General features: G+C 40.5%; 1 protein-coding gene across 3 annotated transcripts; it reads right to left on the minus strand.

Annotated features, from left to right (window-relative positions):
• On the minus strand, positions 1 to 25,597 carry Mxd1 (MAX dimerization protein 1). 3 transcript variants are annotated; one of them, XM_015479564.2, is made up of 6 exons: positions 25,270 to 25,597; positions 24,434 to 24,533; positions 19,474 to 19,503; positions 6,892 to 7,006; positions 5,021 to 5,180; positions 1 to 4,774 (listed from the first exon to the last, which is right to left on the minus strand). In XM_015479564.2, the coding sequence occupies exons 1-6, from the start codon at positions 25,340 to 25,342 to the stop codon at positions 4,587 to 4,589; spliced, it is 666 nt and encodes a 221-aa protein (XP_015335050.1). In that variant the 5' UTR covers positions 25,343 to 25,597; the 3' UTR covers positions 1 to 4,586. The 3 variants fall into 3 exon arrangements, with proteins under 3 accessions (XP_015335050.1, XP_048660125.1, XP_048660124.1); XM_048804168.1 differs by lacking the exon at positions 25,270 to 25,597 and adding an exon at positions 24,713 to 25,227; XM_048804167.1 differs by lacking the exon at positions 19,474 to 19,503.
• Between the last annotated feature and the right edge of the window lie 1,819 nt (positions 25,598 to 27,416).

Below are 27,416 nucleotides of genomic sequence, written 5' to 3' on the forward strand. Positions count from 1 at the left end.
TTTAATAATGAAATAATTTATTTGTTAACAGTTGAACAATACAGAAGTTTACATATACACAGCAAAGATTCTCTAAAACATGTAATTGTTTCTAAAAATGCATGTGCTAACTGTAATAAAAAGCACCATTCTCTATGGTCTTGACACGGGATTTACATTGGCGTCTTATTTACATAAAGAAATAAACATCTGGAAACAGAATTTCCCATTCTTTCATTGGCTACTCCCCTGTTTAGGCTGTGTTTACCTTTAGGAAGGTGCCCCCACCCCCAACTGATGGTTAACAGCAATATTTCAAGAGCACCAATTCTAGAGACAGGGGGTAAAGGCAGTTTGGTTCTCAGGTAAAAGCTAAAATGAAGGAGGCCCCCTTCAACCCATCACCCCCTCAGGTAGGATAAGAAATCAAAATTAAAAATCTAAATCAATTTTAGAATTGGGTGCCTTACAAATTCTCATTTTATGATTTTGAGAGAGAAGACAAACATACTCAATTTCTTCAGCCATTCAATAGCTGAATCTAGCAGTGCCAATTATTGCTTCTTCCAGAAGAACACAGTATAAGAAAATCGGGTAACAAATATTGATAATGAAAAATATCATGATAAGTCACATATTGTACCCACCCACCCCAACCCCACTATCTTTGAACACAAAATATCCTCCGGTCTACAGAGATCTGAAGGTGTAGAGTGAGGAAAACCACCTCATGGGAAAGGGTCTTGGGTTGTCTTCTCCCAGGAAGGATTCTTAAGTCAGGAGTAGCCAGGTACCAAAACATAACGCATCAGAGTCAGACAGAAAAAGGACAGATGGACATGCAGAAAACTGCCTTTCAGGCTCTTACTACCTGGTGTTCAACACGCAGGGAAGGTAAAGAGGGGAAGACGAAGAAATCTGGGGGACACAAGTAAAGAAGAAACAGAAAAGACCAAGATTCGATGAAAGTGGTATTCTTGCCAGTACAGTATGGAATAAAAACCTAAATAATAATGCGTGTGTGTGTGTATATATAATATATATGCTTTTCAAAAATAAGTTCTCTCTTTAAAGGATGAGGAAGAAGGCAAGAGGAAAAAAGTCCACAAAATCCATTCTCAAGCCCCAGGATATTGCTAAGAGGTTATTTTGAGCATCACATCTCACCTAGTTTACATATATATATTTTTTTCAGACCCCAGGATTTGTTCTTGGCCACTCCAGAGACAAGAGAGAGAGGCCCATAGGAAACCCAGGGAGAGACGTTTGTTTCTTTTGAAAAAGTAGAGCTTAAAGGAAAATGCCCACCTTAAAGAACAATACAACAGCCACCACTCAAGTGGCCCATTTGCAGGGCCAGGTCCTACTTAATGCTCAAGTTTGAATTGAAGATGGAATTGTTTTAGTCTTGGGTTGACAGGGAGACTCTAGGGTCTGCTCAAAAATGTGATGCTCTTTGAATCGCTAAACTAGCATCAAGTCTGTGAGTAGAGAAAGGAGCCAGCAGTTTCTATCAGCACCTTGAAGAGTTCAAGATCTCTGCTAAGCAAAAGAAAACCGCAAGCAAAACACCCTGGGTGCTCAGCCCACCATTCAATGCCAACAAGGGATGGAAAGCTGGGTTTTTAGGGAATGTTAACAGAAGCACACGTATATATATTTTTCATGGCATGAAATTAAATCAGATGATGTTCTCTTCTTTTCCCATTTGCATTACGATGGTATCAATAAGAGTGCAGTTTAGATTTCTTTTTAGTTTTTTTTAAAAAGAACTTTCACATAAAAATATGCATGTGCCTATATTTATACATATCTATATTTACGTACAATTGTCAACGTCTTAAAGGCTGGGGTTTATATCTTTGCTCGTCTCCTCCCCCCATCGACCCTAATAGAAAGGTTTTCATTTTGCTTAAAAAAACGAATCAAAAAGACTCTATAGCTCTTAGCAGTCACGCTGGTGGATCAGTGAACGAGAGAGGACAGATTGGTGAATCACGGCTGCAATTCAGCCACATGGGGAAGGGGATTAGCTGCCTTGGGCTGAGTTTGCTGGTCCTGAAGGTTACAGTTTTGGTTAGAGAGAAAAGCCTGTCTAGCATGCTGACTCGGTCTACCTTGAACTTTGAAAGTAATGTCTAACCCTGGTGTCAGTTTTTCACAAGTGCATTAAAAATATAGAGATCTACACTTAGATGCAATCAAATTGAAAAGGACCAGACAAACAGTGCAAAGGTCAAATAATTACTGTTTTATATTGGGACAGTACATTTCATATTTCAACCAAAAGACAAAAATGCAGTTTAACTCAAAGGCACAACAATTAAAACACAGAAAATAATGGCATCTCTCAGATGCCTTATTTCTAAATTAAACAAACAAGTACACAAATTCTGTTCCCTTCCCTCCCCCAATGCAAGCCCACAAGCTTTTCCAAAGTCTTGAGTTTTCAATGCCATGTGGCATCCATCAGCATTGTGGACTTGTGAGGCGCTTGGATGTAGCAATCATAAAAAATGCTTGAGAGGTCTAGCGAATGGCATTCGAAAGGGACCTCAAAGTGCAGATATATCTTTTCAAACATGTTACAGGCTGAGCTGGCTCTTTGAACACTACCACTCTGCTTAAATTCAGGAAGCAGGCTTTAAAAATGCAAAAGGCATACAAGTTGTATTTCAGTGCAAATCTTCAGCTGGTAATTGGAAAAGATTCCAACCAATAAAAAAAAAAAAAATCCTTTGTATTATCTGCCCCTCCCCCCACCCAAAGCCGAAATGAAGAAAAAGCAGAACAAAACCAAAACAGAATTATTACAGATGACTTTGGAATCATTTAGGAGTCCACTACTTCCAATTAAAGACATTTTTTAAAAAATACATTAACAAATCATTAAAAAAAAGAAAAAAAGAAAACCCACAAAAGTGATCTTGCTTCGTTTAGGCTGCTCTTCATGTAGAGAATGAGCTCCTGTATGGAGTGCATTTGAACTTGACTTGACTTGTGTGAAAGTGGAGGCGCTGGATGAGCTGTGAGGCTGTGATGCGCTAGTGACCGCAGCCCAGCAGGGCAGCGTGGGATGGCTGCCCGTTGCTGAGTCAGCCACTGAGCCCTTAGGTCGCGGTACATCTGTGGATTTTAGGAATGTCCCATCACTTTGTGACACACACTCTGCTGCAGCGTCACAGATTTTACAAATGGTTCAACTTCAATGAAAAAGATTCACTAGAGGCTGAAAACATTAAGACCTCAAAGATATGAATGCAAAAATATTCAGGGGAATGAACCAAATTTGTAGATACCTACATACAAAGTTTCTAGAACATCTATAAAAGCACAGTCATAAGAATTTATTTTCCATTACATTAGTTTATATAAAATGAATAAATAGTATTTATAGATTTAATGTGTCTTATGTACATATACATGTGCTCTGTTTTAGCTTAAATAAAAATGCTACAAAGTGGGAGACCACTTAAGGGAGAAATCATAACCAAAGAGAAAAATCAGCCTTTTAAACTATCAACCCAAAAGCCTCCATAAAGAAGTTTCTGGGTGTGTCCAAAAAGAATCCATTAGGAGAGGAGTTCTAGTAACACTGTACAGCCCCTCCGTCCACCTGCGACTCAGAGAGTAGAAATGCGGACTTTCCTCTCACTGATGATGGCCACTAGCTCAGCTAGGGCCAAAGCTCAGTTATTGCTGAAAGTTAAATAGGAAAATAGATTAGACTTGGACCAAATGTCACTTATTTGGGGTGGGGGGGAAAAGAGGCATAATCACTTTTGTGAAGTGGGAAATGGAGATCTCATTTATCTCTGAGGTAGGAAAAAAAAATGTTCCAGAGACAAGTAGCATAACAAACTTGGAGGGGAAATGTGCCTTGAGACAGCAGTACACAGCGAGGTCCAAGGACAGCGCACACAGAGATCGTACCGTTGTGTTTGTGGGAACAAACAACGATGGAACTTTCCTAAGCTGTGCGACCCAAAGACACGCTGCCAAGGTGTCCGTTCTAAAGTGAGAAATACTGCTCCCATCCACACGCGGCGGCGGTCGGGGATCAGCAAGGTGTGTGTGGAGGGTGTTTTCTGGAGGTATTCCTGACTTCCTCACGGGGTGAGGTCCACGGTTAAGTGCTCTTAAATCCTGCTTTCAAAGCTTACTTTGGAGTTTTGAGATCAGGATCTCAACTTTAAAAGTCTGTTTCCTTCGGTTTCCTAAGCACAAGACACACTCGGACATTTCTCCTAGGCAAGTAACATAGTAAGCCAGAAAACTTTAAGAAAGGTCTGGTCAGCTACTGAGGACAGTAAAGAAGAGGGGAAGTTGCTGAGATGTGAAAATTGCTTAAGAATTCTTGGGTGCTTCGAATTGATTGGAATGTACAGTCTCTCAGAGACGAATTTTTATGGAGAGAGAGAAGCTAGTGGATGCAATCAGAAACCCACAATCCTACGCACTTCCTCGAAAACTTTTACAAAGCTGATTTTGGTAAAGGTGGTACACTGAAGTTTACGTGCAAGGGCGGCGGCGTGGGCAGGTCCAATACACTACCTAATCGATCCGACAGGGAGAACCACCAGGGAGGCAGCCCAGCGACCACTCTCTTAGAGCCCGAGACACGTCTTATGACTGTCCTGGAGCTTTGTTCTCTTGATGCCGGAGCTGGAGTAGCCCTCATCACTGCCGAGGCTCTGCATGCTGCCCCGCTCGTCAGAATCACTCACACTGCTGCTGCTCCAGTCCAGGTCCCCTGTGAGATAGTCTGTGCTTTCCACGTCGACATCGATTTCTTCTGCAGGGTACGTGTGAGAGATGCACATGTTAGTGAAGTCAATCTGCAGAAAATCCAGGCTGAAAACCAGACCACCCCCAACCAACCCTTCTTTGGACCCTGCGACCTGATAGGAGAGGGGGTGACTCCTGCAGTCGCCCTACTCTACCTACTTCCCTAAGTCACAAGCAATTCCATCTTCCCTATCAAGCCTCCCCTGAGCAGCGCTGTTCCCTGGCTGGCAGGTGGAGGAGGGAGGACACTTACCCCTGTCAGAGTCTGAGCGCTCCGAGGACACTGTGGAGCCGGTGCTGTCCATCCGCATCCTCTCAATGCCCAGCTTCTCCAGCTGCCTCTTCAGGTGCCGCTGCTCGCGCTGAAGTTGATCTATTTGGTGAACAGCTTTTCTGTCACAATCTTCAAGTTTCTGCAAGTCAAGGGGTAGTTGGTAGAGCCCGCAGGGAATTTCTGAATCAGCAGTAACCCTGCATCTTTTCTTCCAACAGTGATATGTGCCAGCTGTCCCTAGGAGCCATTTGGCATGTCACTTGTCAAGCGCCTCTTTGAGACAGGAGGGCGCTGGTCAGGGACTGTGGCTTCATCTAACGCCTTCAGCTCCGACAGTGCTGGCACAATGTGGGCACTGGTCTGTCATGGGGAGGCTGAGCTCCAACATGCTGGCATCCCATACCCCTCAACCTGGCCTCCCTGGGCTGCAGCGATCCTTTGAATACCTCATCTTTCTGAATAGAAAATTGCATATGATGGGAGCTAAAGAAACACACTTCTATTTAAAATTATGTTTATTCAAGAACATGTCCCAATTACATAAGCACTTTTTTTTGTGTCATGCCCAATCTCAATTAACTTCTGTTTGTTAGCAGGAAATAACAGTTCCCTTTGGAGTCTTGATTCCAAATTGTCCAACAGAAGAGCTTATAAGACACATTTCCATAGATAACTTATTTTTATAAATCTGCCCCCTAGCTTCTCATATTCTTCAGATAATTAAGAGAAGTGTTTAATTGTAGCTGTTTGGCTTTAAATAGAGGTTCTTTTCCTTGCAGAATTGTCATGCATGCAGGCTACTAACCAAAATTAAAGTGATATCTATCCAATCAAGATATGACTATAAAAACATGCCAAGCATTGATTTTGGCTATGGCTTTCGGAAGTTTGAACATATCTCAAGCTGGTCACTGAAGGGGGGCCTCTGGGTTAGACACTGAGTTGCTGGGGACATAAGGTGGACACAAAGGCCTAGTTCCTCTCTTGTGGACTCTGCAGTTTAATAATGGGGACACCTACTAGTCACACAAACCACTGCCAAATGTCTACTATGACAAGGGTTGAGAGAGACTGAGATGCCTAATGACAGCACCACCTGTCACAGGAAGGTGACGGAGTCAGGAAAGTCAGTGAAGTCTTCTCTGAGTAGGTGGATGTGGGCTGAGATCTGGAGGATGAGTGGAGAAGAGGGAGGATGTGCACCACAGAGGGAGCAGCATGTGCAATGGCCCTGTGGTAAGAGAACATGACAAGTGCAAGAGACTGGAAGAGGGCTGGAGAGAGGGACATCTGTGGCATGAGATGCTGCTGCATAGGCAGGGAGGTCGAGGTCAGGCGGAGCCTGGTGTGTGTTGGGGAGGTGGTGACACAGTTTGTCCTGAGTGACCCAAGAATTTAAAAAGAGGAATGTGTTGACTTGTGCTTTGGCAGGATTGTCCTCAGGAAGCATGGATAGCTGACTGGAGTGCAGGTGAGAGAGATGTAGGGAGATCCCACATCCTGATCCTGAAGGTTTTGTTGAAGTGTGTTAGGGTGAAGATGAAGGTAGACGAAGCTGTGAAATAGTTAGGTCTTGGGGATGGTTTAGGTATATGGTCAAGGGACAGGAGCCACCCAAGGACCCCGAGTTTCTAGTTTATACAGTTGCAAGGAAAGCTGGATGGACCACTGAACTCTGGACGTGAGAAATACTCGGTTTGGACGTGTTGCACTGGAGATGTCTGTATTCAGGGTGGAGGAGTTCAGAGGACAGGACTGTCCTAGAGAGATGCCTTTGTTTGTCCCCGATAACAACAGATAAGCCCTTACTAGATAGGAAAAGACAAAGAGGCATCCCAAGACACACTTACCTTTATGTGCAATTTGGCTTTTGTTAATAAACTCAACGTAGTGTGTCGATTTGATTCGGGTCCCAGTGGCACCAACACCTTTAACTTCTCTAAGCACAAGCGAAGATGAGCCCGCCTACAAAAACAAGATTGCAGTAGCATGTGAGAATTTCACAGTGGGCTGGAAGATGCCCCAGGAAGAGTGCGTTCTTAAAGTGTACGAAGTTGCCCAGGCCCAGTGATGGCAAATGCTACCTCTTGCCAAATAAACTTGGTTTGCAGCCAGACAACTCTGGGAAAAAGCACTAAGAAGCAAAATCCAGGGTTTCAAAGTTAAATCTTTTTGTATTATAGAACAATCTATTTGTATTTAGAACATCCAAATCAGAAAATAATGATACGCCAAATGGAGAATCCTTTTAAACCCATACTTCTCTTTGTAAAAGACCCCTGTTCAAAACCACTAGAGTACCAGAACTGTATTAATGCTGCATTTACGTGCATCAATGAATGACATGTGTACCAATATTCACCGAGGCTTTATTTTTTCATTTGTTCTTTTTAGACATATATGACAGTAGAGTCAATTTTGACATATTATACTTGTATGGAGTATAACTTAAACTAATTAGGATCCCATTCTTGTGGTGGTAGGCTTTATTTGTAATAGCAAATATGGCAACAACACAAATGACCACCATGGGGCACTGATTAAATACACTATGGCACATCACATGGTGGAGGACCTTGGAGAGAGAATGTGCTCCACGTACTGTGGGAAAGGTCTCTTCCCAGAACTGTTATGAAGTGAGGAAGAGCAAGACATCAAAGCATGAGCATGATATGCTATTTGTGTAAAACAGACAGTAAACAAGAATCTATATTCATGTTTCCTTTTAAGTTCATAAACTGGAATTATTTGTAAGAGACTAATGACTGGCTGGGTAGAGAGAAGACAAGGAATAGTTAGATAGATAAGGGAGGGAGAAAGGGAAATTTTTACTGAAACTTTTTTTTTTTAACTCAGGGGCACTTGACCACTTAGCCAAGTCCCCAGTCCTATTTTGTATTTTATTTAGAGACAGGGTCTCACTGAGTTGCTTAGTGCCTTGCTTTAGCTGAGGCTGGCTTTGAACTCACAATCCTCCTGACTTAGCCTCCTGAACTGCTGGGATTATAGGCATGCGCCACCATGCCTGGCCTGAATAATTCTTTATACTTTTTGGTCTTTCAACCATGTAACCGTATTGCAATTCAAAAAGTTAATTTTGTTTTTAAATATGAAAAAAGGATGTCATTGCCTTTGCTATACTAACAAGCCAGTTGGACAGCTGAGCAGAATTGCTTCTTGTTCTGGAGCATAGACAATGGTGCAATGGGACGGAGTGGGAGAGAGACAGAGGTTGGATGAGAAGGAAGCAACACTACCCACTAAAGAGAATCTTTTATTACAGAATGACCAGGAAAACAAGAGTCCTCACAATTTTGGAAATTTACCCTTCATTGAAATTTTGATTTGGGCTATATTCTAGAATCAAGCAGATTCCATGAATGAAACAGCCAAGATTTGGAGTACCTGCTTAAGCCCATCACCTCCTTAGAGCTTTCCCAAGCCATCCCAGCACATGCAGATGCTGTACTTCCTGGGGGCCTACTGGTTACCACTACTCCCTGGGAAGTTCACTGATCTGCCCACGTCGTTTGGTATTTGCTTCCTAACCATTTGCTGCAAACTCCTTAGTAAGTTGGGTCTGCAGCTTAATCATTGCTGTGTAGGCACAGTGCCCCCAGCACACACAGGCTAAATAAATGTTTGCTGAGTGGCTTGTGTCATCTGTCCAACTAGACTTTAAGCTTCTAGAGGACAGAGTCCATCTCCACTACATCTTTGCACCTGCAGTTGTACTCAGTCTTACGCCTTCAGATAAATATGCATTTATCTAAGAATGTTAAATAAGAATGTAAGGAAGAATGTTACTATATTAGCAAAAGCTGAGAATACAGGTTTAAAAAAACACCCCAAAACCCTCAATAAACAGGCATGATACTGACCTAGGAAGGCAATTCACAACCTCTACCAGATGTGGGATATTCCCCAAAGGCAAATCTAGGAAGTTCTGGTTAGATGTTCTCCTGAGCCCCTGCCTCGTCTAGATCATGAGGAAATTTTCCTGGCTGCTCCAGGAGCCTCTAAACTTTGACAAGCTCGAGGAGAACAGCATTCATTTCTGAGCTGGGAAGACGTAAGGGCACAAATGCTTTATAGTATTTTATAAGACTTCTACTGGCTCTGAAAACCTGTCCTTGTGGAAGAGCCATAAGCAAAGACTCACATGAGCAGGTTGCTCCTCCCACTATTGCATGGGAAAAAAAATAAAGAAAAGTGGAAGCTGTGGATAAATTGTTCACCATGGACAACATTCCTCAAAAAGAGCCATGAAAATAGATCATGATTTCAGAAACACAATGAGGAAGTATAACTAGTCACTTCTGTAGTTACATATTTATTCTCACCAGCTTATTTCTTACTGTAAGGTTTGAAGACTGATTTTCAAATCAGGAGAAAAAGTTAAAAAATTAAAATTATATTTAGACATTTTTGAGCCTACTTGATATTTGCAATGACTACATGATTCACAACAGTATCATTTTAGTCTTTATGATGTGAGTTTAAATACAGATATGAGTATGTAAATTTTTTAGGAAGTTTGTCCACTGATAAAAATGTAATAAAGTCATCTTTCAATGCATTGTCATTTCTAGTTAGACAGCAGTATAGCCCAAAAAGCACTATTTTCACTACCCAAATGTGGGTTTCCAAGTGACACTTCCAGCGTGAACTAGTAATAAGACTTTCGACTAATCAAGCTGAGGGTAATACCTGTTCATTCAGGGTTTTCTGGCCCAGTTCTTAAAAAAAAAAAAAAAATAGAACCAGAGTTATTTTGTAGAGATCCAAAGCCAACTTCTGTCTTTGCCAGGGTCTTCCTTGCCTTTCCCAACACCTTACTGCTCCAACCTGATGGCTGTCCTGCCCACATGCCACCACCTGCAGACACCTCCCCATGCCAGAACCTGGGCCAACCACAGAGGAGGGATATTAAACAGGCTCAGTTCCATCATACTGTAGTGAAATCCAACCCCTGCACCAGATAAAGAAACAAATGGACTCCTTGGTAACAGCTTCCAGTGAGGATTCTTACTTCAACTGAGACACACACACACACACACACACACACTCCCCCCATCATCCTGGAATCTGGAATCCTGTGGCTAATCCAAGGTACCCCACCGAACTCCCAGATCCAAAACAAGCAGAACCACCACCTATTTCAGCTCTTTCCTCTCAGTCTCTGTCCCATTTTGACCTAGGTCTAACTACCCTTGGGGAACTAGCAGGGGTTTTGCCACATACACTCAACAGCAAGCCACCCGATACCTCAATCTGACCCCTCCACTTGGATCTCCTCCCATAATATCTTCGTGGGATAGTCCTCCTGCTGCCAAGAGCTGCCTCCCAGCTCCCAGCCCCAGCAGAGGGGTGTTGTGCCAAACATTGGCTCCCTCCTGCCCTGAAAGCATGTTTTAATGCTGATCCATACTGCTTTGTACCTAGGTTATGAACTTTAACAAACTTCACCTGCTAATTCTTTAGAAAGATCACTTTGATTATTACATACAGGCTGATATAGTTCTGGTCTATAGGAACATAGGACCTGAGCCAGGGTCTGACATGGAGTGCTTTGTGCATGGCTGCAGTTATTCTTTCAATCCTAGTTTCCTCTCAAGAAGGGTAATTACTGTGCGCAAACAAACAATTACAGCGCTCTAACACTCCTCTTACAACCAACAGGGAACTCCAAGTGTGTCACGAGGTGGAAAGAGGCTATCTGATAAAACTCAGTTTGCTGAACTCTTCCTTAAAGAAAACAGTTCTCTTTTGTCATTAAAATATTTAATGAAAAAATTAAATCCTTTTTCTATGGAAATGCAGATATTGTTTATGCTAAAAGTATTACTTTTTTACATTTCAAAATCAGCAAATACTTTATAAAGCTAATAAATATAAAGGGAAAGATTGCTTTGTAGCCACACACCATGTAGAAGCAGGTGGAAAGGATTCCAAGGACAGGAGGGAAGCATCTGCCTCACTCCAGGAGAAGCTTCCTGAAGGGCCTGGGCCTCCCTCCCGCACCTCCACTGCAATGGCCACAGAAAGGTAAAGGGGCCAGTGTGCACTAGCCTGCAAAGTCAATCACATACAGACAACTAAAAGCTCTCACAGTAAGAAGAAACTATAGCATATTTAGGAGCAAACAGTTGTAACAGTTTGGGAAGGATCTATGGGAAGAAAACAATAAAACATAGCTGAAGGACACAAGCAAATCTGAGTAAGTGGAAAAATAGCACATTCCTGGATATGAACCCTCAAAGTAAAAATGTCACTGTTTCCCAAGTTTGTCTACAAATTTAACACAATTCCAAGAAAACAAAATCTCAACAGTATTCTTTTTAATGCTGGAAAATTAGTTTAAACTTCATTTAGAAGAATAAATGTGTGAGACTGCCAAATTTTTTGAAAAAGAAGACTAATGAGGAGGAATGTGCTGTACCAGATATTAAATTATATTATAAAGCTTCAATAATTAAAAACAGCATAGGACTAATGCAAGAACAGACAGGCAAATCAAGTGAACAGAATAAAAGTCACCAGAAACAAACCTAAGAGTAGATATGAATTTAGCATATAAGGAAGATAACACTCCAGTTCCTTGGTAGGGGAAATGTTTGTTTGGAAAATGGCAAGGGAGTGGGGAGGTCAACATCAAAATAAATTCCAACTGATAAAAGATTTAAATATGAAATATAGTCGCATGCCACTTGTCAGTCATGAAGGATGGAAAACCAAAAATCCAAGTGAAGGAAGTTATAACTGAAGGCAGCTCTGGTCTGACAGAAGGCACCTGGGCTATCCCAGAGTGTGCCCTTAGACAACTCTGAATGAGCTCTTCTTATATTTTTGCCTCCAGATTTAAGCTTGAATCTATTCCTCTCTCTCTCTCAGGCTGGTAGATATATAACCTGGGGAACAGTTTTAACAAAAAAGAGTAATACTGTAGGAAGAGAATAGCTCCAGAATTTAGTATTCTATACCTAGGATTCTTCCTGACTTGGATGTAGTCAAGATTGAAAGTGCTATCAAATGAGGTGTCAATGTTCATCTACGCACATGTGTACATGTTTGGGGAAGCACTGTTATTGGTAATTACTTTTATTTATTGAAGGTGTAACTGAAATTACTCTCTCCCTCAGACTTTCACAGCAAAGTATAAGAGAAAAAAAGAATTATAAGGTCAAGGCAGAATGACAGTCAGTAAAGAGGGTAGATAAGTCATTAAGTTCATGGGTGGACATCTTGAAGTATATATTTGTTTCACACATTTCTCAAAGGATTACTATGTGCTACTACTTTCCCAAGTACTGGAATATATGCTGAATAAGACTAAGTCCCTGCCTTTGAGGTGCAAAAATTTAGTCACAGTGATCAAAGTAAATGAGTTACAGCAAAATGATTTATCTTGTCTACCATGAAAAATATCCCCTCTCACCTGAAGCTCTAGAACAGCCTCCTCTTTGCCCTCTACCAAATGTTTTTTCTCCTCCCTTATCTATAAGCATCTTGGTTAATTTACATTTCCCTAAAAGATTTTCAAGCTTTTGTAGTCTATCATACCCTTCTTCCCCTCCCACCAAATAGATCATGTTCATTCATTCATTCATATACTGTGGACCTCTTATGTATCTAACTCATCTATTTTGTTCATTACCAAATAATGGAAGTGACTTTGTCTTCTATTTCTTGTTAACCCACTGGAGCCTAGAAATAATAATGCATCTGTAGACACTGATATAAGAGTAGAATGTGATATCTTTGGTAATTCATGATAGCCTTACCTAAGAAACATGATATATCTGACCTTCCTGAGTACTAGTTTTTCATTAAAATTGAGCCAAAGATTATTGTCCAAAAAGAAAGAACAGCTTATTTAACTCTGAGGTTTCATCATTTTATCTCTAACCTTGATGTTGGCACAGACTTAGCCAATTACTAGTGTCATAAATTCTATAGGATAATTAGAGGTCAAATAAAAATAATTTCAGATGTAGTTATGCGTAAGCTGCATAGTAAGAAAAAGAGGGGATTTAGTATAGGGTAAGAAGAAACAAGTCTTATTAAGGAATCAAAAATTAGTCCCTAAGAGTGAATAAGAGTCATAATAGATTTTGGGTTGAGAACAAAGCCTTAAAACAAAAAATCCAGATGAAGACAACAAATCATGCTTTGGGAGGTGGGGAAGTACTTTTCTTCTTTTTCTAAAATGATCCCTTGAGACATTATTTCTCCCTTGAGGGATAATGATTGTCAAATGCATCATTATTACTAACTTAATTGGAACCTGGAAGGTTCTGAAGATTCCTCACAACTGTGCTGACACATCTTTGTAGAAAATACAAAGGTAATAATATACTCAGTGAGTAATGTATAAATAATAACTCATGGTGGCTACATTTTGAAGAAATAAGATCACTTCTTTTTGGGGGTTGGGGACGGGTACCTGGGATTGAACTCAGGGCCACTCAACCACTGAGCCACATCCCCAGCCCTATTTTGTATTTTATTTAGAGACAGGGTCTCACTGAGTTGTTTTTGCTGAGGCTGGCTTTGAACTCATGATCCTCCTGCCTCTCAGCTCCCCCAAGTTGCTGGGATTACAGGCATGCGCCAGTGTGCCCGGCTAAGACTGCTTCTTTACTAATGTATACCTTGCTAAATTTCCTTTCCAGAACCTAATTTTTACTTTAATATTATAATTAGTATGGCTAGTTCTATCCCACTCTTTGACTATTAATTCCCTTGACAACAAATCAGGGAGTAGCCCCCAGTGCTCCAGTTAGGGGATTGGAAATTAGTAAAATAACCAGCATTGGTCTTTTCTCCAAGTGCTTCCAAGGGCAAATGCCATCTACACAAAAGGTATACTGCAGAAAAGAGACTCTAATGGTACAAATCTCCTCCACTTTGTTAGCACGGACTGGGATTTGCACACTGATCCCTATGCTGACCCTCTATAATGAATAGGCATGCCCTTACCCCATGTGGCGACAAATGTGGATTTGTTATGACATCCTAGATGAAACCTGAATGTGGTCAAGGGAGTTCAGAAGCAGTAAGAGTGGTGCAATACATACCACAACCCAGGTCCCATGCATAAGTCAGGCCCTCGGCCTTCCTATATGAGGAACATGGTCATTTGAAAAGTCAGAATGCCAAAGAAAGGACTACAGGGAACTGTGATAAATTAGAACATTCTGCCAGAAGAGACCTGACTGAAATTGTTTCTCATGCCAGACCAGATGTCACTGAAATCCTGTTTGACCAAATGGAAATAACAGCTTAGATCAGGCTGCTGAGTCTTCCCAACAGAGCACACACAAAAATCTTTTGTCATAGGGTCAGAAGACTCTGGCAGAGGTAACCTGTCTAGACCAGCTGCCTAATTCCAGCAAGGCCTGCATATGTACCATTCCAGAAAAGTGGGTGTCTACTATTAAAGGAGATGCCAGAGCCTTCTTTTGAAAAAGTCCATTCTAGCACTGCCTCCTGACCTGTTGGCTGCAACTTACATGTAATCACAGTCCCCATTTGCTGTAGGGTTTACTGAAAGGCATTTAGAGCAGAGTAATTCAAAGCTAAGAGAAAGAAACAGGAGAATTATCATCAATAAACAGGACAGAACAACTAAAGGTTAAAAGATTTCCTATACTCAAACAAGAATTGATTAGTTAACTTCAATGGGAAACCAACAGCAATATAAAAACATATAAACTCGGAATTAGCTTTTGCAAGAAATGTGGATGATCTACAAGGAAACAATGCAAAACTTTACTTGGACATGGTAAAGAGGTCTGAATAAATTAAGACTCACACCAAAGCCTGAGTGGAAAGACCTAATATGTAAACATAAACTTTTTAAAGATTAATTTATATTGGAACTGTGTGATTTTGATTTTTTAAAATCCTCAAAGAATTTGGGGGATGGGAACTGACAGTTTGGTTAAAAATTTGTCGGAAAAAATAAACTGGTAAAAAAAAATGGAAAAATTAAAAAAGGAAGGAAAATGAAAGCAAGAAGAGATTTGCTTTACTAGACTCTGAAATAAATAATGGAACCTCAATGATTAAAAATACTTTTATAAAGGCAAGGAAAAAGAGATGGATCAATGAATCAGTGGACTACAAGAACAAGTCTAGGGACAGACTTGGGCACACACAGCAGTTAAGTATACACCAGAGGCATCAACTTCAATCAGTGAGAGGAGACCGATTTCCTGAAGGTAAATGACAAACTGGACAATTATGTGAATTAAAAAAGGGGTAATATCTTCTATATATATCCTTTACATTATTGAATCTTTTTAAAATAAAAAGAGTTGGGCAGGGGATGTAGCTCAGTCATAGAACAATGGCCTAACATGTGTGAGGTCTTGGGTTTAATCCTCAGTACTGCAAAAAGAAATAGTGTAAAATAAAGGNTCAGTACTAGCGAAAAGAAGGAGGGGGGAGAGGAGGAGGGAAGGGAGGGATAAACTCTATAGTATATAAAATTAGACAAAGGTTATTTAACAGCAACACATACTCACACACACATGAAAATTCTTCAACTGTGCTAGTAATACAAGAAATGCAAATTAAAACAAATTGCCTTTGTGTGTTTTTTGTTGCTGTTGTTTTTGACTTATCAAACTGATAAAAGTCTTAAGTTATAATATCAACTGTAAAGGCATAAGAAAAATACTGTCTGTAATTTGCCTGGTGGGCAACCTAATAATCAACATCTAAAATCATAAAAACCTGTATGCCATTAATTACACAGCTACAAATTTGTCCTATGGAAATAAAGATGATGTTGAACAGAGGTGTATCTACAAGTCAGTTTGAGGAAGCATTAGTTACATTGACAAAACACTGGGAAGAACCTACATTAGGGGAATGGTTATAGGAGTTACGACACAACCATATGACATAATACTGAGCATTTACTAAAAGTAATGCTGGAGATGGAGATTTAATGACAATGGAAAATGTCCATAAAGTAACTTGAAAAGAAACAAACTACAATTATTTAATATATAATCCTATGTTGATCTTAAAAATATACAAAAATCTAGATGGATGTGGAACAAATGTTACCAGTTGTTATCCCTGAGAGGCCTATTACAGATGATTTTTATGTTCTTTGTGCTTTTCTGAATTTTCTTATTTTTTTACACTAATCTATATTTTTAGAGTTATTTTCCAAAATAATTGGAAAGAAATATTTTGAAGTTATCTTAGTTTATTTCTGACAAAATTTTAGTTTTTAGTATTATTTTCTATATTTCTCAAATATTTTTACAAGATGAGTTTAAATAACAAAAAAGAAAAGGAAAGGAAACACCATGTATACCAACACAAGGGTGTTTCCTTAGGAGGTTTCACCCCCACTCCCCAATTAGTTACAATGCTGCAGGCCATGGGACAACAACAGGGCCAACAAACAGGACCTCGCTGGAGTGATATGGAAACAGCTCCCCATGGCAGGGCCTTGGTCGTTCCTGGGCTCAGTACTCCCAATGCCAACTACATGGCTGTAGGTACATAACCAATGCTTATTCTACTGAGTAGAAGATACCATCGCCACCATTCTAGATGTCTTCTTTTACCCTCCCACCGATACCAAGTTACTTAAAAGTCACAATGTTGAATCTAATATCCTCATAGTGGATCCTGATAACCTAGAGTAACACTAATTATTAAGAACCTCTAAGGTACCACAGAAAGGTTTTACCTAGCTACTTTTTTGCAATACTGGGGATTGAACCCAGGCCCTCACACATTCTAGGAAGGTGCTCTACCACTGAGCCACATCGGCTCACCCACAGAAAAGGCTTCTAAGAAGAAGTATAGTGAATTATACAATTTCCTAATTTTAGAACTTCTTATCATAAGTTGCTTTTTATTTTTTGAGAGCCCTGACAATCTTTTGTTTTGTTTTAAGGTAAAAAAAGGCTAACATGTATTAGCATTTAGCAGAGTAGTATTCTTTATAGGCATCAGCTACCAAAGCCAGGGAGATTATAAGAGTAGCTCTTTGATCTTAAAACTAAAAAACTCTTAAGTATCTGCACAAACAAAGGAGAAAAGCCTGACAATTTTAAACTCCTTCCCTGAACTGCAGCAACCAATGCTTGGTTAAATTAAGTAAATTGAGTCCTTACTTTCTTCTCTTCTGTTCACGTGCTCTAGACCAGTGAAATAATTATTAAGACCTTATAGGACCGAATTCCAAAAAGAAAGGAAAGTGGAGGGTGGGGGGGAAGACTAATCCTTTCACAAGTAAAAATTGGTCATATGGAAGCAATCTGAATTATAAGCAGCTAGCCCAATAATGACTTCAAATCCAGTTTTCTAGAATTTTTGCCTCCACAGAGTCCTGTGCATACTTCAATCACTTAGCATATTCATTGAAACAGTCCCTGCATGTTTCTCTTTAGACAAACCACACATTTCTCTGGGATGAGGACCTCACTGATTAGATGCCCTGGTATGAACTCACCTAATACCCAGTACACAGCCCAAGCTCTTGGGCCACAAGTAGACAGAAAATAAACACCCCTGAGTTTCTAAAATAAATGATGCCTTAACATTGTGTGGAATTCTTGCAGAGGTAAAAGGCACAAAGAGGTCTAGCTAGTCTAAGAGTCTTTACCTGAAAGGATGAAATTTTAGTAATTGTACAAATAAATGCCTAATTAAAAGGTTAGAGGAGAGAAGGAGAACTAGAAGCCTTCTCAGCAGAAATAGTCCCTCCCAGTTTACCCAGTTTGCTGCAAAGGCAGAAGAAAGGAGTAAATCTAAAGATGAGAAAGGAAAGCCACAGCTGCCCACCTTTCCAAAGATAATACCTTTGAGTTTCTAGTCCACAATGTATAAGTTCTAAGCACAAAGGAAACATGGTCTGTCACAATCGCAGAACAGCTAAGAGGGAAGAAGGGATGGGGAAAAATTACATGTACGCTAAGGCACTCAACCAACATTGTACGCGTGTGTGCACACACACATAGAAGATATTGCAGTGAGGAAAGGCTAAATGTTCATCCTTTTCCAAGATCTTCCCTGGTAAGGGTCTAGTCTGCCCTTTTACTGATAAAATATCAATATCATTCAGATCCTGACTTTCAGAGTCAGACTCCTTTTTCAAAGAAGGTTTGCATGAAACAGTCACATGTATTTACAGAGCCATCGTTACACATTATCTTCTTGTTCATGCAGGGCACTGAGAAAGCCATTCAATTTGGATGGGTAGCCCACATTTCAAGTTGATGGGAGCTCAGAGACTAGAACGAGACTTGCTCGATGGTTCTCAGCCCTGGCTGCACATGAGAATCACCTGGGGAGCTTTTGAAAAATACTAGTACAGAGTCTCAACCCAAACCAATTAAGTCAGAATTGCTAAGGATGAGGTCTGGGCATTTTTTTTTTTTTAAAGCTCCACAAAAAATTGCCATTAATTGTTTTTCAGCATAGTAAAAAGCGAGTATCATTTTTTTTAAAGAGTCTTTACTAGAAATAGAAAATCTGCTTTACAATATTTCATGAAGAGGGATAGTTTTGATTATAGAAGATTGGCAAAAATGTTAATAATTACTGAAACTGGTGGTGGAGACACAAGACTTGATTACATTATTCACTCTACGTTTGTATATTTGAAATTTTCTATAATAAAAAGTTATTTTATAGAATCAGAAGAAATAAACATCTATTTTCTACCCCCATAAAATACACAAGTGTATGTATATGATGTATTTAACATGAAAAGATTTTTAAAAATGTTAAAATAAAAGCATTGCAAATGATGGTTACATGCAAGCAGAGTTGGGAACCACTAGGCTATGTCACTGACGGATGGGCAACTTCATTTGGAAAATAAAGAATTAAATAAACAGTAAGAGGCAATCAAGGTGAAAGAGAATCAACTCAGGCTTGTGGCACAATGGAGCCCAGTGAGGGCAGCAGGCCTTCTCTTGTTGGTCACTATCTCCAAATTTCTGCCATACACATATTTGCTTGAATTTTGAGAATCTTCATTCACAACTAAATTGCAAGTTTACACATATATATGTATACACAAGTGTGTATGTGTGTATACATGATTTAAGACAGCATTGCCAATTATATTCAGTAGTATGTACATTTTTAAAAATGTTATTTGTAGAAATATGGCCTAGGAATTAACATGCTATAGTCTGCGGGATAACTACATAAAGGCATTTATTCCTCAGGAGTCCTCTGGGGCTGGGGACGGGTCAAGGGTATGGTCTTTGGAACTGTCAAGCTCTTCATCCATTCAAGATTTATGAGCAATGCTGCTTAAAGGGCCCTGAGTAAACTCTTAAATCAGGTGCCACCAATAGGAAGAGAGAAAAATAAAAGCAACCAAAAACTTGAATAGAAAATGCATCAAAACACCCCACATTCCACCTCCCAAATCCCCAGCTCACCTATTCTTCTCCATTTCATTGTGAGTTGATCTGAAAGAGGAAACAATAAGATTATTCTTGTCTTAAAGGACTAAATTTCAACATCAAAACAATTATTTTAACTTCTTTCTGTCCAAAGTTGGTAAGATAAAAGAGAAAGGGAGAAAAATTCACGGGCTCCAAAGAAATTAGTCCATTTGGGAAGTTAGATAAATGTAAATATCTATAACAGAGTTCAAGGAGCAGTGACATTTCCTGGTACAAAAGTAATCCTTTTGAAGAAACGAAAGAAAAGAGTCTATTTATACAAAGAGAAAAACAGCAGTGCAATGCAATGTGAATTTGGATTATATAATACCACAAAGCTTTCTTTAGGGTAAAACAGAGGAGGTGGCACCCCCACCCTACCCCTGCAGGTTTTTCTAGGGGTAGCATACACCAAAATTTAATTTAAGTTGTTTGACTATAGCTTACAGTTTTAAACAATAAAATAATCCTCCCCCAATCTTTTGTCTCCATGAATTAACAGCCTTCCGAAAGATGCTACTGTTGAATAGCTATCAAGTGATTTTAGGGAGGGGTTTCCAAAACTCAGCTTAACACAGAGACAATTGGCTAGTTAAAGCAGAAGTTAGGGTGGAATTCAAAGTTCAGTTTTGCCACTGATCAGTACTATAGACGATTTTAAAATTTTTATAATCCTATCCTTGATTAATTCTTCTGTAAAATGGGAATAAAAATTATTGCCAATAAACCACTGAAAAGCATGGATCAGTGAGGTAACAACTGCAAAATTAATGAGAAAGCTTTGGATAAAAGGTGGTGGGGGGTGTAAAATTATATTTATTAGTGTGTTAATAGTTGACTTTGAAGATTAGATCTAGTTTAAGATTTTATGGAAAAGTTTCCACAAAGTCACAGGAAGTCAGTCAATGTGGCCCCTCTTTAGTGTCCTCATCCAATGCCTTCCTAACCAGTTATGAACTTGGCAACCTCCAGCCTTACAAAGGAGCTGAATCTTGACATTTCTTACTGAAATTTTCTGGAATCTAATCAGCTTAGGAGTTTATGCCATAGCTCAGGTCCCGGATTCTGTGGGGCCATAACTGGTGGCCTTACTGAGTCTAGGAGATAAAGTCTCCCAGCAACCATGGAGGAAGATTACCTTGAGGATGAGTAGTTACTCATTTACATTGGGAACTTCACCACCAAGTTCACCTGCACCACAGATGGGAGGCAATGAAATTATATGTGTCTGGGTGAGCGCAGGGTGTTGTCTTGAAATGGGAAACTTCTAGGGCTGCACTAAAATTTCTCTTCTATGAGGCCCTTGGGAGATGAATTTTTATTTATGAGGAAAAAAGAAATGAGAATAACGATGGTATTTTAAGCTTTTGAATATTTACTTTCTAGGTAAATGATACATGGACCTCAAAACTTAAAGTTTTCAATTGATTTACTTGGCTATCCATCACCATTAGTTAGGTACATTTTTCTAAGGTTTATTTCCTTCAATGACCAGCAGGATACCATAGTTACCAAGAAACCCAGCGTATGTTGCAAACCTTTGGCTTTAAATTATGTGGCATTTTACTTTTAAATGGGAATAAGAAATTGGAGACTTAACAGATTTTTTTTTTTTTAATATATGAAAGTAAATGACAACAGCTGGTTAAAATTTCCCTGTTTAGCTCTGGTCAAGGGCCATCAGTAAGTAGGTGGAAAGTAAGGCGAATAGGTTGAAAAGGCAGTAGAAAATAGCAGCCTGCACAGTACTCATATCCAACATTTCTGGATTCTTTAAAGAGATGTGTATATATAGAGAGATTTATATAGTTATATAACATTGAATTTCCAAGAAAAACTTAAAAAAAAAAAAACCAACAACATAAGAAGCACAACTCTTTCCAAACTCTGAACAGAGTCTTGGAAACTACAAATTTTACCTAATTACTTAAGAGTGTCGAAACATGGTGCTTTTTAAAGGGAGACGTCTACCTAATGGCTAGGTCATTGCTGAAGTGCATTTTATTTGCTAAAACTGAGTTAGTTATTAATAAAAAGTAACCGTTTCAAAAGTGATTCAGAGATTGCTTGCTGCCTATTGATGGTTATGCATTTACATTTTTAATTAAAGCATTATAAGAATACATAGGTATCCCGTGTCAAAACTTTTCCATGTGATTATTGAAGATTTGGTAACTCTTGAATCACTGATATAGGTCAAATTTCAGATGAAAAAATAACTAAGTCAAACTACAGTGTGAAAAATGAGAAATGTCCTTGGGTTCAGAAAGACTCTTCTTGTCAGTTCAGCTATTTAGCAGGTTTTTGTTTGTTTGTTTTATGGTATTGGGGATTGAGCCCAAGAGCACCCTACCACTGAGCTACATCCCTAGCCCTTTTTACTTATTATTTTGAGGCAGGGTATCTCTAAATTGCCAAGGCTGTCCTTGAACTTGTGATCCTCCTGTCTTAGCCTCCTGAGTTGCTAGGATTACAGGTGTGTGCCACTGCACCTGCCAGCCTCTGTCATAAAAGAACTGAACTTCCTCTTCACATGACTGCTAAAACCTACTTTACTAATGTGACAAAACATATTTTGAAAAGCTCTAGAGTTGGGAATGGTGGCTCATGCCTGTAATCCCAGCTACTCTAGAGGCGGAAGATTGCTTAAACCCAGGAGTAAGTAGGAGGCCAATCTAGGCAACCTAGTGAGATCTTGTCTCTTAAAAAATAAAACAACAATAAACTCTAGATTTCAATTATAAATAATAACTGATTTAAAAAATCAGTGGGCAAGGAAAAAAATGTTTCATCTTCCCCTATTCCAGTAGTTTTTGGATGGTTCCCAAACAATCAATATTCAAATTTCATTTTTTTTTACAAACAGCTTTTAAATAAACTGCATTTTCAGTTCCCAAGAAGTTTGACATAATAGTTAAATCTTATTTTTTTGTTGTTCAAGGACAAGTACTGCCTCAGACTCTATAAGCAAAGAGTACAGCATTTCAACCTGAATAACCAGGAATAAACTACTGTTCTGTAAACTAGCAGTATATTCTCCCCCGCCCTCATCTCAGTTCAAAATCCTGATCATATGTGGCCTTGAATATAAAGCTGATTCAAACCAAGGAGTCAAACTGTCTTCTCTGTTGAGATGACTTACTCCTCAGCTAAGGGACATTCTGACAGGTCATGAAAGAAGTGATCGCACTTAAATAAAACTACCTGTTCTTGCTTCATATGTTTGCTTGGTGCCATCTCCAGGTAAAATCATAGTCCCTCAGAGCTCCATATGCCACTTAATATAGTACATGAATTCCTTGTTAGTCAAATACATGGACAACTCTGATAGTCTTTTGTCTCCAAACATGGAAAGCAAACCAAACCCATTAATAGAAGATATGAGTTTTTTTTTTTTTTTTTAAATATCAGAAATTGTGGCCACTTTGTAGGAATAATGCTTGTTACTAAAAAGAATCCATTTCTTGGTTTAAAATTCTCAAATATCAGTTTTCTTTCCTAATCATCTTTTCTGGACCAAGACATTTATCTTCAACAACATCTTCTTTTCTACTTTCCACTACTACTGAAAATCCCCCCACAATCTTTCTGTGAAACTTAGGAAAAAATAAAGTGTTAAGGTATTTAAGCATTAATAACATGGACAATAAAAGCAAAAGTAGACTATGCTTTTTCAAAAAAAATAAAATAAACTGAAAGGTTTCAAAGTTTTTTCAAACAAAAATTTAAAAGTTTAAACTGTAACAAAATGCAACACAGCTTAGTTGTTTTGATACCATGTGTAATCCAAGTCAATACTTACATCCTTCCTAAAGGGTTTTAGCCCATCCACAGAATCATTGGCTACAACCTTCAGGTTATATTTAAGATGGGAGGACAAGGAAAATCCACCAGGTAATTAGCAGGTTCATCCTTCATGTGCATCTTAGTCAAGAGCATGGCACAAAGGTGCTACTCACATCCTGTGATTCTACTAATACTAAGGACCAGGGGTGAACCAAGGCCAGACTAGGCAACAAGAACAAGTGAGTTTTAGGTTTAAGTGGGACCTTTCCAGCCTTAAATGGTCTGTATTAAGCCACAGAGGCTACCCACATAGTTACTTGCAACAAGTTATTCATGAGAGTGAGAGAAGGATAAGATTCTAAATTAGTGATGAAAATGTCAATGATTTTAATCTAGCAAGAAAGGTAAACTTGAATGAATCTAATAAAACAGAATTCCTAGCCAAATAATATTTTAAGGGAAAAGAGAAGGAAAAAGTGGTGAGAAGAATGATGGAGTATTTATATGTACCAGGAACTATGCTTAGGACTTTAATATACAATTTCACTGACCATTAATTAAATACTTTCCAGTGAAATTTATAGCTTTTAAGAACTATAAGGCAATTTGTGAGGCTAACACAAAAAGGTAACATATTAGTAGTTCAATACTATTTGTTCCTCCATCACTAGAGAGGTAGGCTTTAACCTCAATCATTCATCTTTGCCATTATAAATAGATGTGAAAAATTAGATTATCAGACAAACTACTGTGTGATGCTTAATGTTTATAAAATCTTCATTATGAAACGGAAATTGAAAATGTCCAGCATTTTGATCTATAGAAAACTGGCTCTGAACTTGCAACTTCTGAAGGTGAAATATTGACATTATTGCTAATCTCACTTAAAGCTTTCACAAATTTTTGTTCAGCAAGGGGAAAAAAGCAAAATTAAAATTTAAAAGAGCTCATAAAGAAATGCAAACATTTTTCTTTTTCTTTTCAGTCCTCTCAACTTAAACTGAAGGGCTGCTTCCTCAAATGTCTTAAGACCATGTGTGCAGTACTGAATCATGATCACCACTTAATGTATTTACAGGGTTATAATCACAACAGACAACTTACATTCTGCCATTTATATCACCTACAGTATAATCTAGATGAGAAAGAGAAATATTTACCAAATTACCTGCTACTGCTGTTATTCTTCTTGGATTTATTCCTCCGTTTTAAGGCATCTCTGTCCTTGTTATTGTATGGTAACATGGAGGCATAACCATGTTCAGCTTCTAGAAAACCGGAGGATCCAGTTAATGAATGAGCCTAGAACATTTAATACTCCATCCCTTTCACAGTTTCCCCCTTTTCATTTATTTATTTATCTTTAAAAGAATATTGTGGAAATAACTAAACAGAGCAAGGTGGAATTCTGAGAACAATGATTTTTTTTTTTTAATTGTGTAAATACCCTTAGTTCCAAGCAGGTGTAAAAGAAGATTCCAGTTGCTCATTGTTGAGAAAGGCACAGCAAGTGGCTTAAGCTCGCCGAGCTTTGGTCGCCCATTAGCAATGTCCAGCAGGTTGGTGTGGATTAAGTGGGAGCAACCTCAGGCGAAGTGCGGGGCGAACCCCGACCCGGGGCCAGGCGAGACACTGCTCCTCGGCTTGGGAGACAGGGCGCAGGCCCACTTGGGGGCTGGCGGGCACCAGCGCAGGTGAGGTTAAATCAGAGGGGACTGGCTGAGAAGGCTCTGGGCAACCCTACTCGCAAGGGGGTGGGGAGGAGGTTGCGCCCAGGACCTGGGGGACAGCAGCTTCTTTCTCACCCCCATTCATTGCTTTTGGGGCAGCAGAGGCCTCCTTTCAGAGCGCGCGTGGGGAAAGCCGGAGGGGTTGGGAGCGCTCGCGGTCGCGCTCTCGGCGCCTCCAACCACCCCCGGAGAGGCTGGGCTCCCTGACCCACCGCCCCGTCCCTCAGGACCCCCGGCCCCGGCTCGGGCCAGACGCCTCCCTGTCCCCGTGCACCTCTCTCCCGCCGCTCCAGATAGTCGGCCGCCTCCAGCAGCATCTGGATGTTCATCCGAACCGCCGCCGCCATTCTGCACCGGGGGCCGGAGCCACGGGACCAACCCCCACTGCCCACAGGCTCGCCGCGGCCGCCGGACACCCGCGCCCCGCTGTGGACCCCGCGGAGCAGGGCTGAAGGAGCCACTGGCGAACACGCTCGCCGGGAGGGGGAGGGGGCCAGTGAGCTGGGCACCGCCGACACGGTGACAGAACCCGGAGCAGAGCAGCAGCCGCCACCGCCGCGGAGTGTTTATCCCCGACTCACCATCCCCCCGCCCCCAGCCCCTTCTCTTGACAGGCCCGCTTCGGCTGCGTTCCTCATTGGGCACCCTAAAGAATACCCCGCCCCTGGCCTTGTGCGATTGGGAGAGGACACCACAGCTCCGCCCCTCAAAGTCCGCTCCTCTCGGTGGTTGGTCACGCTTGACAAGGCCCGGGCTCCACCCCCCTCTTTCCAATTGGTGACAGGATTCGCAACTCCGCCTCGTGCTTTTCCCCTGTTTTCCATTGGTTCTATACCGACAACCGGGCCCCCTTTTGCTTTGTTAGTATTGGCCAAGAGCTGTAGAAGGCTAGCCACTTCACCTGCCTCCCATTGGTGGAGCCTTCGGACACCTCCCAGCTACGATGATGTCACCTTTCTCCAGGTCCGGTGAGCCCTGAGTGGCTGGTGGCCAGCGGCCTCGCTACTCCTCCTCAGGTCTGGCATTGGCTGGAAATGGCTGGCCCCGGCGCTGGGTGGTGCTGATTCACCGGCCGCGGCGGAGTTAGGCTCCGCCCGACCCCTCCTGGTCCTGCCTCTGACCTGTTGCGAGTCCTGTCTCTGGGGAAAACTTCGCGGACCTGCCAAGTGTCCCTCGAATGGAAGGCTGGCACCTCGCGTCACCTGGGAGCTCATCCCCGCTCGGGTTCGGGACCGGAGCCTTTGGTCTGGTGGCTGTGACCCCGGAGGTCCCCGGCTTTTCCAGAATCCGGCAGCCGTGAACCCCCAGCGCATCCTCCCGGGAGGGAGAGCTTCATCAGCAACCCAGCAAGTGGCCGGTGGGCCAGGGGCTCAAGAGGGCGCCACGTGACTAAGGGGCTGGAAGGAAAAAGCCTGGCCTGTGTAAAACGCCACCCAGCGTTTTTTCTATTCTCAGGAAGCGCTGGAATCCGGCTGCGGTACACGGAATTGAGTTTCTCTCCGAAGGCGCTTACCTCCCCCGCCCTGCCCCGGGAGAGTGGTGGCAGAATTACTCTTATCACGCAAGTGGGTCTTAAGAGCTCAGAAATTAAAGTTGAAGCTGAGTAAGCTGAACCCCAAGATTCTTTGGCCTAAAGCTCTTTTAAGGTTTTCCCTTCCCTTTTAATTCTAGATAAAAACAGGAAGGCTACAGGAAGGTGTGTTTGTGTGAGGAGTGGTACCAATATAAATGCTTACTATAATATTATGTATAAAAACCAAAAGTTTAGGATTGTTCCATAAACCTCATCAGATTTTTTAAATGAAAGCTCTCTGGAGACTCAAGTAATGTACATTGTTGCACATACTGACATTTCCAATTTGAAAATTAGAAATAAAGTTATTTAAGTTGGGAGTCCCCAAGGTTGAAATGAGTAAAGCATGTTTTTTTTTTTTTTTTAAATAAAATGTATTATTGTTGCCAATATGTGATAGTAATAGCTTACTGTATTACATATGTTATTTCTAATTCTCAATATAATCCCGTGAGGTAGGTTGTGTTAATTACCTACATTTTGCACATGAAGAGACAGGCCCAGCTAGGCTAAATGATTTTCCTCATCCTCCATTCAGCTGCAGAGATGGGAGCTGAACCTAGGTTTGTCTTACCCACAGCCCTGGCTACTAATCCCCAGGTGTTAGTTGTACTAAAGACATGCAGAAAAAGATTTCCAGACTGAGTCACAAAACACTGATACTCAAGCCCTGGGTAAAGAGAAAGACAAATGTGTAAATACAATTGTGGTGGGAAATTTTTAAAGTGTTTTTTTTTTTAATGGTCCATAAATCCATTAAAATTGAACAAATTAATTAGGATAAACATGTAATAAACCAAGACTGACATGTAGGAAACACATTTTCTAGGTTTAATGGTTAATTAGAA

This window comes from Marmota marmota, unplaced genomic scaffold (genome assembly GCF_001458135.2).
Source record: "Marmota marmota marmota unplaced genomic scaffold, marMar, whole genome shotgun sequence".
NCBI lineage: Eukaryota > Metazoa > Chordata > Mammalia > Rodentia > Sciuridae > Marmota > Marmota marmota.

Coding starts and splice junctions, on each gene's coding strand:
- Mxd1 (XM_015479564.2), bottom strand. CDS start 25,342: ATGGCGGCGGCGGTTCGGATGAACATCCAGATGCTGCTGGAGGCGGCC. Junction 19,504..24,433: donor AAGAATAACAGCAGTAGCAG/GTAATTTGGTAA, acceptor TTCCTCTTTCAG/ATCAACTCACAATGAAATGG. Junction 4,775..5,020: donor GCGCTCAGACTCTGACAGGG/GTAAGTGTCCTC, acceptor CGTACCCTGCAG/AAGAAATCGATGTCGACGTG.